Raw genomic sequence first — 17,219 nt, 5'->3', positions numbered from 1 at the left:
CAGTGACTGAAACATACCCAAGCTGTACATATTATGATCCCTTGCTTTTGGTGGCACATGCAGCAGCATTCTTATGGTTTTATATTGTCACCTGGAACCTTTCAGGGTAACACAGATAAGAGTGTAGTTTATTTCTTGTACCTGCAGACTGAGAGAGTGAGCTACTTTATTCAATGACACAGGCGGGGTATCAACCACTGCACTTGCCTGAGGGGAGGATGAACTGCAGGAGGAGTGCTGCATCATGAGACTGGGCAACTCTCCCTGTGCTTTTAGTAGAGGAGGAGTAGCGGTACTCCTCCCGCCTTGCTCCCTCTTACTTTAACTCTCAAATGCAATGATGTATAAAATACAGCACTTTTTTTTTGAATCACAGCACTGAAATGTTATCGTTATCACTTTAATTCAAAGGCTAGGTTTACAAAAGCGAGGAAGCCAATAAAGTTTATGGCTGCAAAGTTAGCAGTTTGCTGAAGTATAAAAGCAGGCGGAAGGAAAGACAGTTTCTTTGCTGACAACCCCTCCACCATAAAGTCTAAGTGACGCCTCTCCTAGAATATTCATTTCTCAAAGAGCTAACCATGAAGCGGCTATCAGAGCTGTTCTTCCTTTGGCTCCTATCTTTGAAAGGTAAGGTCTTCGGACATTGAAAAGTCTTGTTAGAAAATGTGTGGAAGCTGATATTTTTCTAGTGGTTGAAGTGCAAAGATCATGTGAAAAGCAGAAGCTTTCAAAGCAGAAAGATGAATGGTACAATCTGCATGTATGACTCTGGATGGCACAGATGGCAATGGTTATTGCTGATCATCTTAGGTAAATGTGAACAGTACATGATAGTGTATGGGTTTGTATCTTTCTGGAGACTGACCTCCCAGGTCTCATTCAGTTGGGATACTGAAGTTTCATGGAGGGAAGAACAGCACCAAATGGTCAGACTATACATAATCATTGTACCTTTGTGAATGTAGGCCTTAATGTCTCTGTGTTTTGGTTTATCATCTGCAAAATGGGCAGAACAATAATTCCTTTGTCATATCTACTTAAATTGTAAGCTGCTCAGGGGCAGAGACTGTATCTCACTGTGTGTGCACATAACACCTAGAATGTCCTGATCTTGGTTAGGGACCCTAGGCAAAAAGAAGGGTGTGCATCACACTCGTTAGAAAAAAAGTTATATCCCAACATTCTAGAAAGTATGGCAAAAATGTGTGGACAGAAACAAAAATAGGTAACATACATGAAACCTGCACAAAAAGATTGGTCAGTCATATAAAACAATTCATGCTTTTACATGTAATGCCCTTATATTTGTCTAAGAACATGAATGGATAGCTAGAGAATCACAAGTATTCAACAGAGAGAGGAAACTCAAGAATTTCCTCTGAACTCTAAAATGCTATTGTACCAAACACAAGAAGACTCTAAAAATAGGCAACAGCATCCAGGGGCTTGGAAGTTCAGACACGACTTCTATTCCCTGTTCTCTTGTCACTTGGGCAAATAGTTCACTGCTGTATACCTCTCTTTCTCTCTTTGTAAAATGGAACCCTCCATGGTAAAGCAGCTTGAGATAAATGCATGAAAAGCATTACATGAGAGCTAAGTATTATTATGAGATTGACTCTACACTAGTGCTTCATAAGGAGAGGTGGTTCTGAATGCCCTTGAGTGGTTGAGAAGTTTAGACGTGAATTCAGATGCAAACTTTGCATCTAACCCCTATCTCATTAGAGCAAACCAAATCCATGTATCCCATGTAATCCCTTGCCAACCGAACTCAGGGAAATTCTGAATATAAGCTGCTCTTTATTAAGAGATTAAATTAAATTAAATTGAAATGAATGCAGATGCAGTCAGGAGAGGGAGGACTCCAGTCAGGGCCGCCCAGAGGATTCAGGGGGCCTGGGGTCCACTTCGGCAGTAATTCGGTGGCAGAGGGTCCTTCCACTCCGGGACCCGCCGCCGAAGTGCCCCGAAGACCCGCGCTGAGAAGAAGCTCCAGGGGCCTGGGCCCTGCAAGAGTTTTCCAGGGCCCCTGGAGCGAGTGAAGGACCCCGCTCCAGAGGCCCTGAAAAACTCTCGTGGGGGCCTGGGGCAAATTGCCCCACTTGCCCCCACCCCGGGTGGCCCTGACTCCAGTTCTCTCTGGCTCCACAGAAACTCCATCCATTGAAGCTCTCCAGTGGCAGATGAAGTTTCAAGTATTACATCACCAGAGCAAACTTTCATTGGGTAACCATAACCTCAGGGCATGACACAGTTGCCTGCTGACTTTGAAAGAAGTAGCCTTATGTATATTACTCCTTTCTTGGGAGTGATACCATGTACCTGTTTGAAAAATTAATTTAACTATTCTGAATGTCTGCTGAATAAACAACCAAAGGCATCTCATAATGTCATATAAATTAAAGGCTGACTCAGACATTGATATGTATTCTGGGTTGCAAATCTCATTTATGTTCTTATGAGAGAATTATTTATTTATACAGTGCCCTAGGTGCTCATTGCACTTTACAAAACAAATAAAAAAAAGTCCCTGGCCCGAGGAACTTATAATTAAATTCAAGCATAACACAGCAGGGATCACAGTAAGTAATGTGTGGTGGCTATGGGGAGGACAAAGGGTACAAAAGCTAGTAAGATCTGTTATATACACTGATCATAAAGTTAAGAGATAAGATCCTCAGCTGGTGTAAACGGCTTTCCAGCATTTATTTTAATAGTTATGCAGATTGCATCCACAGAAGCTATGGCCCAATATGTTTAAAAATGTACATTTGGTGCAGAATGACAGGCACTGGAGTGGAGATCAGCTTTGGAAATTGTGTGAGAGAGAAGAGGTGAAACTCTCTCCCTTTCAGAAATAGACACATTTAACTGTATCACTATCTACTGAGGAGTTTATGCATGTTAGCAAAGAGTGAGTAAAATTAATTCATTCCTAATGGATTGTTTGATTTTTCTCTCCCTCCCCCCTCCCCAAGGCACTGTAGCTCATCCCCTGATGGAAAGTAACTACCTGAGGGAGCAAAAGAACCTGGAGGTAAGTCCCTGGCATGAGGAAAGCTTTAGGGCTTGGCTACACTTGCGAGTTACAGTGCAATAAAGCAGCCCCAGGTGCCCTAGCTCACTCCCCGTCCACACTGGCAAGGCACATAGAGCGCTCTGACTCCACAGCTACAGTGCTGCTGGTACTCCACCTCGGTGAGTGGACTAATGTTTGCTGCACCCCTGCTGGAGCGACGCGGCACCAGTGTGAACGGGGTGTTGCGTTACTGAGCTGTGATTGGCTTCTGGAAACATCCCATAATCCTCTTAAATCAAGTGACTACTCTTCTCATTGCTGTGAAATCGGCGGCAGAAATGCATAAATGCCCTTTCAAAGCTCCATTTCGGAGAAGCCGGCTGCTTATCAGCTCCAAGAAAAAGCAAACATTTACTGTTTGCTTTGAGTAAGTGAGTGAGAGAGAGGCGGGGGTTGGGGGGGTCTGAACTTATAAGACAGCATGCTGACACATTCTCAGCACCCCAAAACCCACTCTCTCTCCCCACACATAAACACAACACACTCCCATCACACTCCACCCCCCCCATTTGAAAAGCACGTTGCAGTCACTTGCATGCTGGGATAGCTGCCCATAATGCACCGCTCCCAATGCCACTACAAGTGCCGCAAATGTGACCACGTCAGTGCGCTTGCAGCTGTCAGTGTGGACAGATTGCAGCACTTTCCCTACTGTGCTGTATGAAGGCGGGTTTAACTCACAGCGGAGTTACTGCTGATGATGTTACTGTTGATGTTACTGCTACTTTGTTCTGATGTAACCCTTTAGTGAGAGAGAGAAAACCCAGTGGTCTGGATTATTAGTAACTGTGCAGAATTAAATGCAACATAAATAAATACTCTTAATGTTACATTAATGCTACATCAGGCCCTGCAAAGTCAGGAAGTTCACAAGGTAGCTTGGGCAGGGCTAGCAGCACCACCAATTTATTAAGGTTGTCCTACACTTCCCATTGTAAGACCCTGTTTGTAATAGTTTACAACTGCCAATCTTGACTTGTTTGGACTGAGATTTTTATATGTGGCATATCTGCCCTAGGCTAAATTTATCGGCAAAATTTCAGTCAAAATGGTTCGGCCATTTCCGGGAACAAGGCTTAATGTTGTTTTGCGCGTCTTAAAAGAACTGAGGCCTTTACTTTGAAATGCTGTAGGACCCCCGTGCTTTTGGAGCAGAGCCTTGAAATTTGGCAAGTGGGATGGTCTTTGTGTCAGGTATGTGCCCTTTTGCCATCCCCTTGCGAATCCACCCAAATTTACCCAAGGCATTAAGTCTTTAAAAAAAAATGCAGTTTGAACATGCTCTTACTAAATCTTAACAACTAAAATCTGAGATGAGTCTATCCTCACTGAGCATAGTCTAACCCAGTGGTTCCCAAACTGGGGTTCATGAACCTCTGGGGGTTCATGAAATGTTACAGGAGGTTCTCAGGGGGGAAAATTCCCTAATGGCAGACAGCCTAATGGGGACCACAGGCAGCATGGGGCCAGCAGCCCAGAGACTTGGGGACTTCCAAGACCTAAGCAGATCAAAGCAAGCCTATCTATCACATTGAGGAGATTTAAACTTCAAGACTCCTTTTACAAAATAGAAAGGGAGGTGGATATTTTTGCTGTTTTTAAAATTAAATAGGCTGCCAGTGTGGTTTTTAAATTATTATGAAGAACAAGTTTAAGCTTTGTTGTAACGTGCATTGTTTGCCAGGACTGCTTAACATCTGAATGCTTGTGTAGGGGGAACTCTTTGAGTTGGCTTCTTAAATACCTTCCTGCTGTTTCACATCTGATACTCCTTGATGAAACATAAGAGCCAGAGGCGCCAGTATGGGGGGGCAGCAAGGGTTACATGCCGGCCCTGTGTCAGTGGGCCCCCCTGCGGGTCCTGCCCCTTTTTTTTCTGGCAGCCTGTCATAAACAGATAGTTAAGGGTTAAAGTCTCTTTTACCTGTAAAGGGTTAACAAGCTCAGTAACCTGAGGAACACCTGACCAGAGGACCAATCAAGGGACAAGATAATTTCAAATCTCTGTGGAGGGAAGTCTTTGTCTGTGTTCCTTGTTTGCTCTGTGTGCTCTCTTTGGATCTAAGAGAGGCCAGACATGTCTCCAAGTTCTCCTGGAGTATTTCCTACTATCCAGTATAGTGAGTATTAGTTAAAAAGGCAGATTAGTCTTTTGAGTTGCTTTCTATATTTGCAATTGTGTGTTTGCTGGAAAAATTCTTTATTTCTGTTGCTGTTACTGATTATTCTGAGAAAGGAGGGGAGGGGGAGAGCCTCTCCATTTTTATAAGTTAGACCCTGTATTTTTGCATCCTGGTAATACAGAGAGAGTGTACTTTTTTTTCTTTCTTTAATAAAATCTTTTCTTTTTAGAACTTGATTGATTCTCCTCTTGTTTGCATTTTCAAGGGAAGGGGAGGGGGAGGTGAGTCCCTCTTTGTGTTGAGTCAAGGAGTTGACTTGGTGTGTATCTCTCCAGAGAGGGAAGGGGGGGAGGGGAACTGGTTGTTTCTCTCTCTCTCTCTGGTGAGATTCAAGGGGTTTGAATCTGTGTTCCCCAAAGGAAGTTTTTGGGGGAACAGGGAGTGTGTCAGACACTTAAAACTGACTGGTGGCAGCGAGAACCAGATCTAAACTAGGATTTTAGTTTAGAGGAGTCCATGCAGGTCCCCATCTTGGAACCCAAAAGCTCCAAGTGGGGGAGAAGACCTATGACACAGCCCCTGTGACACCCCCCCCTTATCTGGCGGTGCCCCTCTAGGTCCCCACACCCCTTTTTTTCTACTGGTGCCTCTGATAGGAGCCTTGTCTTATGACAGGCTTAATCAAAAGTGATACAAGCTACAAAATTGGCATCTTGGAAGAGTGGTGCTGTTTTCATAATGTAATAAAAATACTGTAATGAGAAATAATAATTAATAGTGTGTAATAAGCATGCCGTAAAAACAAATTTTATATTTCCAAGATCACTGCTTTTATAATTTATGCTGAGGTAAGGGAGAAAATCCATGGAGATATTCATTTTGAGGAGGGCATTCAGGAGACTTGACATTTTAGTGAAAGGGGTTCATGGGTTGTTAAAGTTTGGGAACCACTGGTCTAACCTCTCTCAGCTCCTATGTGTGACTGAACTGTGCATGTGACCACCCTCCCACACACAAAGTGATGGAGCATGCTTCTGCCCAGGGCTATGGGGGCTCAAAAGGACTTTCCTTGTGGGGTGGAGCATGGTACAAGAACTAGGAGCAGGGAACCTGTCTCTCCAGTGCTGTCAGTGACCCACCCTCTGCTGGCACTCAGGCAGCATGGAGTAGGAAGCCATTTGACTCAAGCGCAGAGGGGACAAAAGCTGGACCTGGGGGGAGGCAAAGGAGTAAGTGGGACTGTAGTGGGGTGGCTGCCCCACTCCAGTAGGCAGGGGTTAAAAGCAGCCCTGGAGAGGTCTGTGGTTGGGAAAAGCAGTGAGAGGAGCTGAGTCAGTAGCTGACCACAGGTAGGGTGACCAGACAGCAAGTGTGAAAAATCGAGATGGATGGGTGTGGGTGTGTGTGGGGGGGGAATAGGACCCTATATAAGAAAAAGACCCAAAAATTGGGACTGTCCCTATAAAATCAGGATATCCGGTCACCCTAACCACAGGTGTGGCCAGCTCAATCAGGGTCCAGCTGGCCCTGATAAGAGGGCTGTGGGCCAGGGGCTGTGAAAGTCTCACTCTAGCCCTGGAGTGTGAGGGACTAGCTGCCTGGGAGCAAGGTAGCTGGAGCAAAGCAGTGCTGGGGAAGGGCAGGAGGAGCTGGGGAGCTCCAGCCTGGTAAACCCCCAGGCTGCAGGCCTTGGTGAATGTTATATCCTTGGGGGCAGCTGGTTTAGGAAGAAATCACTTGAGGCCAGACAGCAGATAGCTAACAAAACTACCATTTTATTTACAGACACAGAGCTCACCCAACCGGCCGAAACCGGCTGGGCTATCCCCTAATAATCTAACTCAGTTGCCATAGGAACAAAAACCATGACAACCAAATACACAACATATTCCTCCCCCCCAATAAGAACATCCCCTAAATAAAACACACACTAGACTAGAGGAGGGTAGACTGCCTCCATTCCCGGCTAAATCCTGGGGATTATTTTGCCCCATAACCGTGGGTTCGCCCTAGCTAAAGATCCAGCCGATGAGGAGGCCTTCTGTCTCTAGGTGGATTACGGCGAACTTCTGGTGTTGTTGCACCTGAAAGTACTATGGGCTCTGGGTCCGCAGCATGAACAGGTGAGGAAGCGGTATCAGCTCGTGCTGGGCAAAGGGGTATTTCAGCCACCGGCAGTAATGGAGGAGAACAGTCAGAAACAGGTGATTTGTGATTCAGTGTCTCACTAAAAGTGGTGAAGTCAGACCACTCAAATGCAGATGTGTCCTGAGGACTGGCATGACCTGGCAACAGCTGATCTACATGTCACCGCCAGGTAAGATTCTCTGTAGTCCGGACTGTGTAGGAAACAGGTCCTGTTTGAGTGATGATTGTGGCAGGGACCCATTTAGCTTTGGAAGTATAATTCTGAGCCAAAACTGGCTGTCCCGGGCTAAAGGTTCGCTCTTTTGCTCTGGGTGCCCATCTGATAACTTGATTTTGCTGCTGATGTTGCACAATTTGTTGGGGTTCAGAAGGTTTCAGCAGATCAAAGCAAGTGCACAGCTGTTGTCCCATCATTAGAAAGGCCGGAGTTGCCTTGGTCGTAGCATGAGGTGTGTTTCTGTAAGAAAGTAAGAAGGTATTCAGATGCTTTTGAATGGAGTGTTGTCCCCTTGCTGATTTTCAAAGCATGTTTCATTGTCTGCACAAATCTTTCAGCTAATCCGTTGGTGGATGGATGATATGGTGCTGATGTGATGTGGTGTATCCCATTTGCCTTCATAAAATTTTGAAACTCCTGAGAGACGAACTGCGGTCCGTTGTCGCTCACAAGTTGTTCTGGCAGACCAAAACGACTAAAGAGTCCTCGTAGTTTTTGGATAGTACTCTCTGCAGTAGTGGACTGCATTATAGAGACTTCTGGCCATTTAGAATGGGCATCTACTGCCACCAAGAATATGCTTCCTTCAAGGGGGCCAGCGAAGTCAATGTGAATACGTTGCCACGGATTTTCAGGCCAGTCCCATGGGTGTAGGGGTGCCCACTGGGGTGCATTCCTCACACCCTGACATGACATACAAGCTTTTGCCTTCTCTTCAATAGCACTGTCCAATCCAGGCCACCAAAAATAGCTTCGTGCAATTTCCTTCATGCGCACTATTCCACAGTGACCGGAATGTAGCTGTTCTAACATCTGTGATCTCAGTGGTGGTGGAATAATGACACGTCTCCCCCACAACAAACAACCAGATTGGACCGATAACTCCGTCCTCCTGGACATGTAGGTAACAAGGTCGGGTGAGACCGGAGAGGTTTGTCGAGATTTTCCATGCATCACCAGGTCCATAACTTGGGACAATACTGGGTCAACGCGAGTTGCCTTCTTTATCTGAGTAGCAGTGATGGGTGTATTCTCTACCTGTTCAAAGTAGAAGATTTCCTTTCGGGCACTATCTTGATGTTTGACCGGCAAAGGCAACCTTGAGAGGCCATCTGCATTGCCGTGCAGAGTGGATTTCCGATATTTGATTTCATATGTGTGTGCTGAAAGTAACAATGCCCAACGTTGCATACGACTAGCAGCTAATGGGGGAATGCCTGTGTAGGGTCCAAAAATTGACGTCAGAGGTCGATGGGCGAAAGTTTACTCTTCTCACAGACCAAACAGGTACTGATGAAACTTCCGAATTCCAAAAACAATTCCTAATGCCTCACGTTCGATTTGGGCATAGTTAGTTTCTGCTTTGCTTAGAGTGCGTGAAACAAAAGCAATAGGTCTCTCTTCTCCCGAAGGCATAATGTGTGACACGACTGCTCCCACTCCATAAGGGGAGGCATTGCAGGCCAATTGTAGGGGTAAGGATGGATCAAAGTGCATTAGAACTTCAGAATTTAGCAATACATCCTTAGCTTTGTTAAATGCAACATCACAGGCTTCAGTCCACTTCCAGGCCTTGTTCTGCCCAAGGAGCTCATGAAGTGGTTTTAGCAGTGTGGCTAACTGTGAGATGAACTTTCCATAATAGTTCAGTAGTCCTAGAAACGAGCGCAGCTGGCTTACATTTCGAGGTGGGGAAGCCTCCACAATAGCTTTAACTTTTGCAGGGGCCTTATGAAGACCTGCAGAATCAATGATGTGTCCCAAATATTCAACAGATGGCTTGAAGAATTCACACTTGTCTTTGCGAACTCATAGGCCATACTCTTCCAGTCTTTGTAGGGTAGCCTCTAAATTCTTTAAGTGATCCTCTTCATTTCTTCCAGTGACCAGGATATCATCCAGATAGCACTGAACTCCTGACAAGCCACACAAGATCTGGTCCATAGCCCTCTGGAACAGGGCAGGAGCAGACGTTATTCCGAAGGGTAGGCGACAGTATTGATAAAGCCCCTTATGAGTCACAATAGTCAAAAGCTCTTGGGACTTTTCATCGACGTGCATCTGTAAATATGCTTGACTCAGATCAATCTTACTGAACTTTTGTCCCCCAGCCAGGCCTGCGAAGAGGTCATCGATGCGGGGAAGCAGGTATTGCTCTGCACACAACACTGGGTTGACAGTGACTTTAAAATCACTGCAAATCTGGAGAGAGCCATCTTTCTTCACTATTGGAACGATAGGAGTGGCCCGTGAGCTATGGATAACTGGTATTAGGACTCCACTGGTGACCAGGCGTTCCAGGTCTGCTTCGACTTTCGGCCTGATGGCATATGGCACAGTTCGGGCTTTCAGATATTTTGGTGGACTGTCAGGTTTAATGTTCAATGTCACAGTGAATCCCTTCATACTTCCCAAATCATCTCCAAAAACAGCAGCATGTTTCCTTAGTATAGGGGTTAGACTGGTTTCTTCTTTAGTCATCCGGTGCACTTCTGCCCAGTTCAGTTGAATCTTCCCAAGCCAAGACCTACCCATTAAGGCTGGGTAGTTACCTCTCACCACAAACAGTGGCAATTTAGCAGCCTGTCCATTGAGCTCCACCTTAACATCAATAATGCCCAACATGGGCACAGCTTCTCCCGTATACGTCTTCAGAACAGTTTTTGTTGCTTTAAGCGGAAGATGCTGTAGCTTTTCTTTATACACAGTCTCGGAGACCAGCGAGACGGCTGCACTGGTGTCCAGTTCCATGCGTATAGGTTTGCCATCCAACAACAGGGTTACCCAGTATTCATGTGAGCCCATTGCCAAAGACAAAACATGCAGTGGCACTTCCTCTTGCGATGAGGTGTCACTTTGATCATCCTGGGTCTGCTCTAGGGTATGCAGGGTTCCTCTTTTTGTCAGCCAGACCACAGGCCTCTTTTTCTTTTGTTTACAGGCACACTCAATGTGTCCCTTTTTGCCACAGTGTCGACACACCAGTTCCTTACACCAGCATTCTGATGCCTGGTGACCCAGCTTACCACAGCAGTAACATTCTTGACTCTGCACAGTTTTGTGGGTCGGTTCTTGTGACACTTTTTGCACCTTAGGGGATGCACCGATGTATTGCGCCTCCCTTGTAGCCAGTTCCATGGAGACAGCAATATCAACAGCCTTCTGTAAGGTAAGCTGAGCTTCTGTCAGTAGGCGCTTGTGTATAGCTTCACTGTAGAGGCCACACACTAACCTGTCACGCAGGGCATCATTTAACATCTCCTTAAATTCACAGTGTTCTGCAAGCTTTTTTAAAATTGCTACAAATTGTACAACTGTTTCATCTTCCTTTTGGTCTCTTTTGTGGAACCTATATCTTTCAGCAATTACCAGTGGTTTTGGGGAAAAATGGGACCCCAGGATTTCCACAATGTCACTGTAAGATTTAGTCGCTGGCTTAACAGGGTGTAGTAAGCTGCGTAGCAGGGAGTAGGTTTTAGCCCCTACAACACTTAAGAATATTGGCACCTTCTTCGCTTCTGTAATGTCATTTGCTCAAAAAGCTCAAAACGCTCAGTATACACATACCACTGCTCTATATTCTCATCAAAAGGTTCCAGTGGCCTGGTCAGAGTAGCCATGATTTTTAGTTTCACTTTCACAGTCAGTGCAAACAAGCAGCTTTTTTGTTTGTTTGTTCTTTACCTTGACTTCTACTTCCTTCTGTTACTGGAGCAGCACCGGAATCCCACCCTCGTCGCCACTTGTTATATCCTTGGGGGCAGCCGGTTTAGGAAGAAATCACTTGAGGCCAGACAGCAGACAGCTAACAAAACTACCATTTTATTTACAGACACAGCGCTCACCCAACCGGCCGAAACCGGCTGGGCTATCCCCTAATAATCTAACTCAGTTGCCATAGGAACAAAAACCATGACAACCAAATACACAACAGTGAAGGCCTACAAAGGTACTGGGGCTACAGAGGTACAGTCTGGGGTTAGGCAGAGGCAGCTGGTCCTAACCCCTTGCCAATGATGAGTGGCCATGACAGACTGCAGTCTGCCCCAGTGAGCGGGGGCTAGATGATGACTGGCAGTAGCCACTGAGGCAAGGTGGGGATAGAGGGTTGGGGGTTCACCTGGGAGGGGAGACCCAGAATGTGGGGGTACTTCCGGGGTCAGAACCCTGAGGAAAGGGGGGTCTGGGGTCTGGGAGGGACATGGGGCTTAAGTAGGGTGACCAGACAGCAAGTGTGAAAAATCAGGACGTGTGTGTGTGTGTGTGTGTGTGTGTGTAATAGGAGCCTATATAAGAAAAAAATCCAAAAATCGGGCCTGTCCCTATAAAATCGGGACATCTGGTCACCCTAGGCCTAAGGCAAGTGAGACACCGGCCAGGAGGAGGAGCTCTGGAGCTGGAGTTGAGCTAATTCCCAAATGACCAGCAGGAGGCGCTGTGCTAGTGAGTCATTGCTTTGCTACAGGGACAAGGTGTCTGATGGGACTGGGATTGGAAATTGGAAGGAGGGAGAGAGACTGGGACTGGTTGCAATATTGCTAACCCCAAAGTTTCCAAAATCACAAGTCAGACCCCCAAAATCAAGATTTTATTTATTTATATTTTTAAGTTTGTATTGTGTTTTTGATCTGCCACAACTGTAAGATCACCAGAGACAGAAAGTCTGGCTCCCTGTGCTTTGCCATTGTTCTCCTGTGTGCCTGCCAGCAGAGTTCTCTCAGGAGCTGCATTACCACAGGCTGAGCTCTCCAAGGCTGCAGACTAGTGGCTGTAGAGAGGGCTCTGCAGGAAGTAATGCTAACTGAAGCATCATTAACAGATTCTATGATTCTAGAACTGCCAACCTAACAGATCAAATATCATGCATCAGATATTCGCATCCATGAGATTATTTTTAAAAGATTACATTGTGATTTGTTCTGCCCTTTGATTTTCGAACTCCCCCTGCCCACCCACAGGGTGTGTGTGAGATAGTTAATGTTGCCCAGACTCCCAAATGTCTTGGGTAAGGTGATTTTGGCCCTCGGAGCTCTCACCCTACATTTGCCTGTCCTCTGCCAAGCAATTAATTTTGCCCCAATCCAAATCAGTTCTGCCTCCTAGACTCACCTCTGCTCCTTCTGCAGGTACAGGGCTTTTCTACCTCTCGCCAGGCCTGGGTGAGGCAGTTTCAGGGGATCTTCACCCCCCTCAACTCTTTCCCAGGCTTGGTGTTGCAGGCAATGGGGAAGAGCAAAGGAGCTGTCCCTGTTACTCACAGGGGAAGGAGAGAATGGAGCTGTCCTGACCTGCTAGGCTCCCTCCTCTCCCTCCCTTCCTGTGAGACTGATGTGGGCTCTTGAAAGGAGGGGAAAGTGCTGCCTGCTTCCTGAAGCAACTTTTATTCACTGCTCTTCCCCCTTTGAGTAGCTGTTTTTCCCCATTGCCCCTCCTCCTGGGATTTCTCCCAGGCAAGGCTGAAATTTGCAAGAGGGCTAGAGCTTCTCCTGTCACTGGGCAGCTGGCTCCAGCCCCTGCCAAAATCACAAGAATGTGCAACACTGTGGTTGGGCAGAGACTGGGACTAGGAACCAGAGCTGGGGAGATGGTGCCTGGAAGTTGGGGAGGGAAACAGGAGGACTGGGAGCCAGTTAGCTTTGGGGGAGGAACACTGAGATCAGGCGAGGAGCTGGGGGAAAAACTGCCACTGGCTGGATGAGGGGACTGGGCCTAGGAACCAGTGTGGGAGGGAATAGAGGCAGTAGAGAGAAGAGCCTCATCTGACAAGGAGCAGGGGGAGAATTGGGACAAGAAGCCAGGGAGAAGTTGGGGGTGGGGAAGTTTGGATGAGGAGTTTGGGGAGTGAGGCTAGGAGTGGGAGCCAGGTAGGTTGAGACCGATTGCACAGGCAACCTTAAGTCTGGCATTTCCTAACTTTTGAATACTTGATTTTGCTATCTTAATAATAATTTTGTAACTTAGTTTTTTGTGCATAATAGATTAATGTTGTGTGAGACAGCTTTCAATGGACCCTTGAGCTATAGCTTGGTATTATGTTTCTGAAAGTCTATAGAATATCTATAGGTGAAACTCACCTTTGTCCAGAGAGTCGGACAAACTCTGTGCACCACCTAGGTCCTCAGACGTGGCTTAGGTGTTGCACAGGTCTTGTGCTGGCCCTTTACACAGAGGTGAAGCACACTTTAGAGGAATAACCTAAAATGCTGCTCTAGACCCACCAGCTCACTAACCATGCCAGGGGGTGGGGAAATCCCTGCAAAAATGAACTGGGGTCACATCTGTGCAGACTTTATGGTCATCAGCAAAAAAATGAACCTGAGGACCTACCACTCCCAATGTACAGCTTACTCCAAAGGATGAAACTAATATGGTTCTTGACATTTCTATAAAAAGTTATAGAATTGAATAGAGAGGGATCTCATTTCTATAGATTTATTTTGGAACCATCCTACAGAATTCTGGAGCACGGTGTAATTTTGCTCTTAAAATCACTTTTGTTGTCAGAGGGCATATCTATGCTGCAATTAAAAACCCGTGGCTGGCCCAGGCTAAGGGGCTGTTAAACTGTGGCATCGCTGTTCAGGCTTGGCCTATAGACCGGGCTCTAGGACCCTGCAAGGTGGGAGGGTCCCAGAGCTTGGGCTGTAGCCTGAACGTCTACACCACAATTAAACAGCCCCTTAACCTGAGCCCCACGAGCCTCAGCCAGCAGGCATGGCCCAGCTGCGAGTGTCTAACTGCAGAGTAGACATTCCCAGAGAGATGTTGGACTGAATGGGCCATGAAGTCTGTACTAGTTTCATCCCTGTGCCTCTAACAGTGGTGCAAATTGTGGGACAGTATGGGGGCGGGGGAAATCTGATACTGCCAGTAGCCATGCTTAAGGCTGCGAGTCTTTCACGGAGGTCACGGAAGTAATGGATTCTATGACTTTCTGGGACCTCTGTGACTTCCACAGCTGCAGCGGCTGGTGCGGCTGATCCAACGGCTGCCCAGCAGCTGGAGTGACCCTGGGGCCAGCTGCACTGGCCGCTGTTCTGGCGGCCCCAGGCAACTGGTCCTGGGCACTGGGAGCAGCAGCAGGGCCCCAGGCCATGCCCCTGCCTGGAGGGGCAGCGGGGCCCCAGGTGGCTCCCCGCCCCTCAGCACCTAAGATTTAGTTGGGTATTTTTAGTAAAAGACTTTTACTAAAAATACCTATGACTAAATTGTAGCCTTAGCCATGCAGTAACCATTTGGTGAATAGAGATCTTCAGGCCTCTTGATCCAACACTTCACCTCAGTCTAAATACCCTTGTTAAAAAGAAAAGAACCCAAAACTATATCTATTTGCTGTTACAGCCTCTGAGAAGATTCCAGTTTCCATGTGAGCTAGAGAAGCTGTCTCATTCTCCTTCATCTTCAGGTTTGTGTTTTAAAAATCATCCTCTTGGAGGCTTTTCCTGCTCTAAGTTTGTAGGGAGACATGGACTTGGTCTACACTACAGGGTTAGGTCAACGTAAGCTGCTTTGTGTTGACCTAGCTGTGGGAGTGTCTTCGTTTAAATTTGGCTCCCGCCAATATAAGTGCCTCTCTATGCCGATTTCGTAACACCACCTCCCTGAGTAGTGTACAGTCGCACTCAATGTAATAAGGAGAATGCAGTGTCAATATAGACACTGTGTTGCTTAAGTTGACTGTTACTGGCTTCCAGGAGTCAAACCACAACGCTGACGATAGAATCGATACAAGCGCTCCTGGTGAGGACATGCACCATTGACACAAGCAGCTAAATGTGTGCGCACACAAACGATTTAATAACTGTGGTGGTTGTATGCTGATGTAAGTTAGGTTGACATAATTCTGTAGTGTAGACATGGCTGTGGACTGAGTTTGAGTCTGGGAGCTAGGAATTCCTGAGTTCTAATCCAGACTGGAATAATGGGGCAAGTGACTTTACACGTCTGCCTCAGTTTCTCCATCCTGTATTGGGGATAATGATACCTATGTCAACAACTCAAAGGAGTGTTGTGTGGTCTGTTGTTATTTGCAAAGTGTTTTGAGGATGAAGGCTGAAATTTCCAAAGGAGGCTAAGGGAGTCAGGCACCCAAATCTCATTGAAATTCAATGACTATTGGACTGCTAATTGCCTTTGGCTGCTTTAAAATTCCCAGCTGAAAAGCCCACTATAAATGCCAATAACGATTATAATTTACTCTGCTGTGTTTTCACATTGGAGAATGTAATTATTTTTTCAAAGCCACTGATCTTTCTAACATGGAGACCTTGATTTATCTCCGCAGTTCATACTCTGAGGCCATCTGACATTAAAGCAATTGCTGCCATAGGAATTTTGCAAACTGTAAGTATAACAGTGAGGTGTGTTGACTATCACACCACCTTTAAGAGCTCAGTCCCGTTTCTGTTGAAATCAATAACAAAACTCCTGGTAAGCTGAATGGTGCAGAATTTGAGCCTTGATTTAAGGTCTGTACTTGCTGGTGGTGTGATCAAGACTCAACACTTTTCACACGTGTTAAAGGTTTCGTGTGAATGGTGACTAGCGGTAGCTGATATTAACCACTTACCACAGGATAGCTCTGATTCTATCAGTACCCAACTGACTTCATGCAGGAGGAAATGCAATCAGGGTCTAAAAACACTTGCACAGGGAGAAACTGTTTGATTAGAGGACTCTTTAATTTTGCAACTATAGGCATAACAAAATCCAATAGCTGGAAGATGAAGCTAGAAAAAATCAAACTGGAAATGAAATGCAATTTCTATCAGTAATTAAATATTGGTTACCAAGAGATGTGGTGGATTTTCCATCACGTGAAGTCTTTAAATTGAGATTGGATGCCTGCCTAAAAAGGATGCTCTGGTTCAACCAGAGAATTATGGGCTTTCACTGGGTGAAATTATCTGGCCTGTGCTATGCAGGTGTTCAGACTACAAACTTTTATACTGGTGACCCCTTTCACACAGCAAACCTCTGAGTGTGACCCCACTGATACATTAAAAGCATGTTTAAATATATTTAACACCATTATAAATGCTGGAGGCAAAGCGGGGTTTGGGGTGGAGATTGACAGCTCATGACCCTCCATGTAATAACCTCCCAACCTCCTGAGGGGTCCCGACCCCCAGTTTGAGAACCCCTGTACTAGATGATCATAATTTTCCCTTCTGGCTTTAAGAATTTGAGTGTAAATCTATGGAAGAGAGTTGGACTGAAACAAGAATGTTTGATCAGAAGTCCCTTGAGTGTTAGGGAAGCTTGAATCCACATCTGGATCAAAACTTTGTAACCCAGGCCCATAACTACAAAATAACAAAGTAGCTTGTCACAACTACTATATATTTCCTACTCTGTATTTCTAAATACTGCAGAATCAACAGGGAAGGATCTTGTGGAGCTGTTGGTGGGTTTTTTTTTTGCTTTGCTTTGCTTCAAAACAAGATTGAAATCCCAGTTGCTGAAATATGAGGGAGTCCCATTTGGGTAACCACCTTTCCTGTTGAACTTGAGATGCAGAATACAGTATTGCTGCAGCACTAGGAACTCAAAATCCTTTAATTACTTTGTTCTGCCTTAATCAGCCTGAAATTTATACTGAATGTGGGATAACTGGAGATGCACAGAGAGGGGAAAACAGGGATGG

At 45.9% G+C, this 17,219-nt stretch overlaps 1 protein-coding gene across 4 annotated transcripts in view; it reads left to right on the top strand.

Moving 5' to 3' along the window:
* Positions 1-2,988: 2,988 nt before the first annotated feature.
* The window catches only part of PLB1 (phospholipase B1), a 120,677-nt gene continuing 106,446 nt past the window's right edge, over positions 2,989-17,219 (top strand). The window contains exons 1-4 of one of the 4 annotated variants that reach the window (XM_039532427.1): positions 11,632-11,667; positions 11,926-12,016; positions 14,915-14,978; positions 15,858-15,916. Coding sequence is in view for 1 of the 4 variants with exons in the window: in XM_039532426.1 (XP_039388360.1) it covers positions 3,005-3,043; positions 14,915-14,978; positions 15,858-15,916 (162 nt within the window). In the remaining 3 variants the exon portion in view is untranslated. Of the gene's footprint in view, positions 3,044-11,619; positions 11,668-11,818; positions 12,017-14,914; positions 14,979-15,857; positions 15,917-17,219 lie in introns of those variants that run through there. The other 3 variants (XM_039532426.1, XM_039532429.1, XM_039532428.1) reach the window with 3 other exon arrangements.

Source organism: Mauremys reevesii, linkage group 3 (assembly GCF_016161935.1).
Source record: "Mauremys reevesii isolate NIE-2019 linkage group 3, ASM1616193v1, whole genome shotgun sequence".
NCBI lineage: Eukaryota > Metazoa > Chordata > Testudines > Geoemydidae > Mauremys > Mauremys reevesii.
Note: the sequence above shows the minus strand (reverse complement) of the source record. Positions and strands in the feature narration are given on the sequence as shown.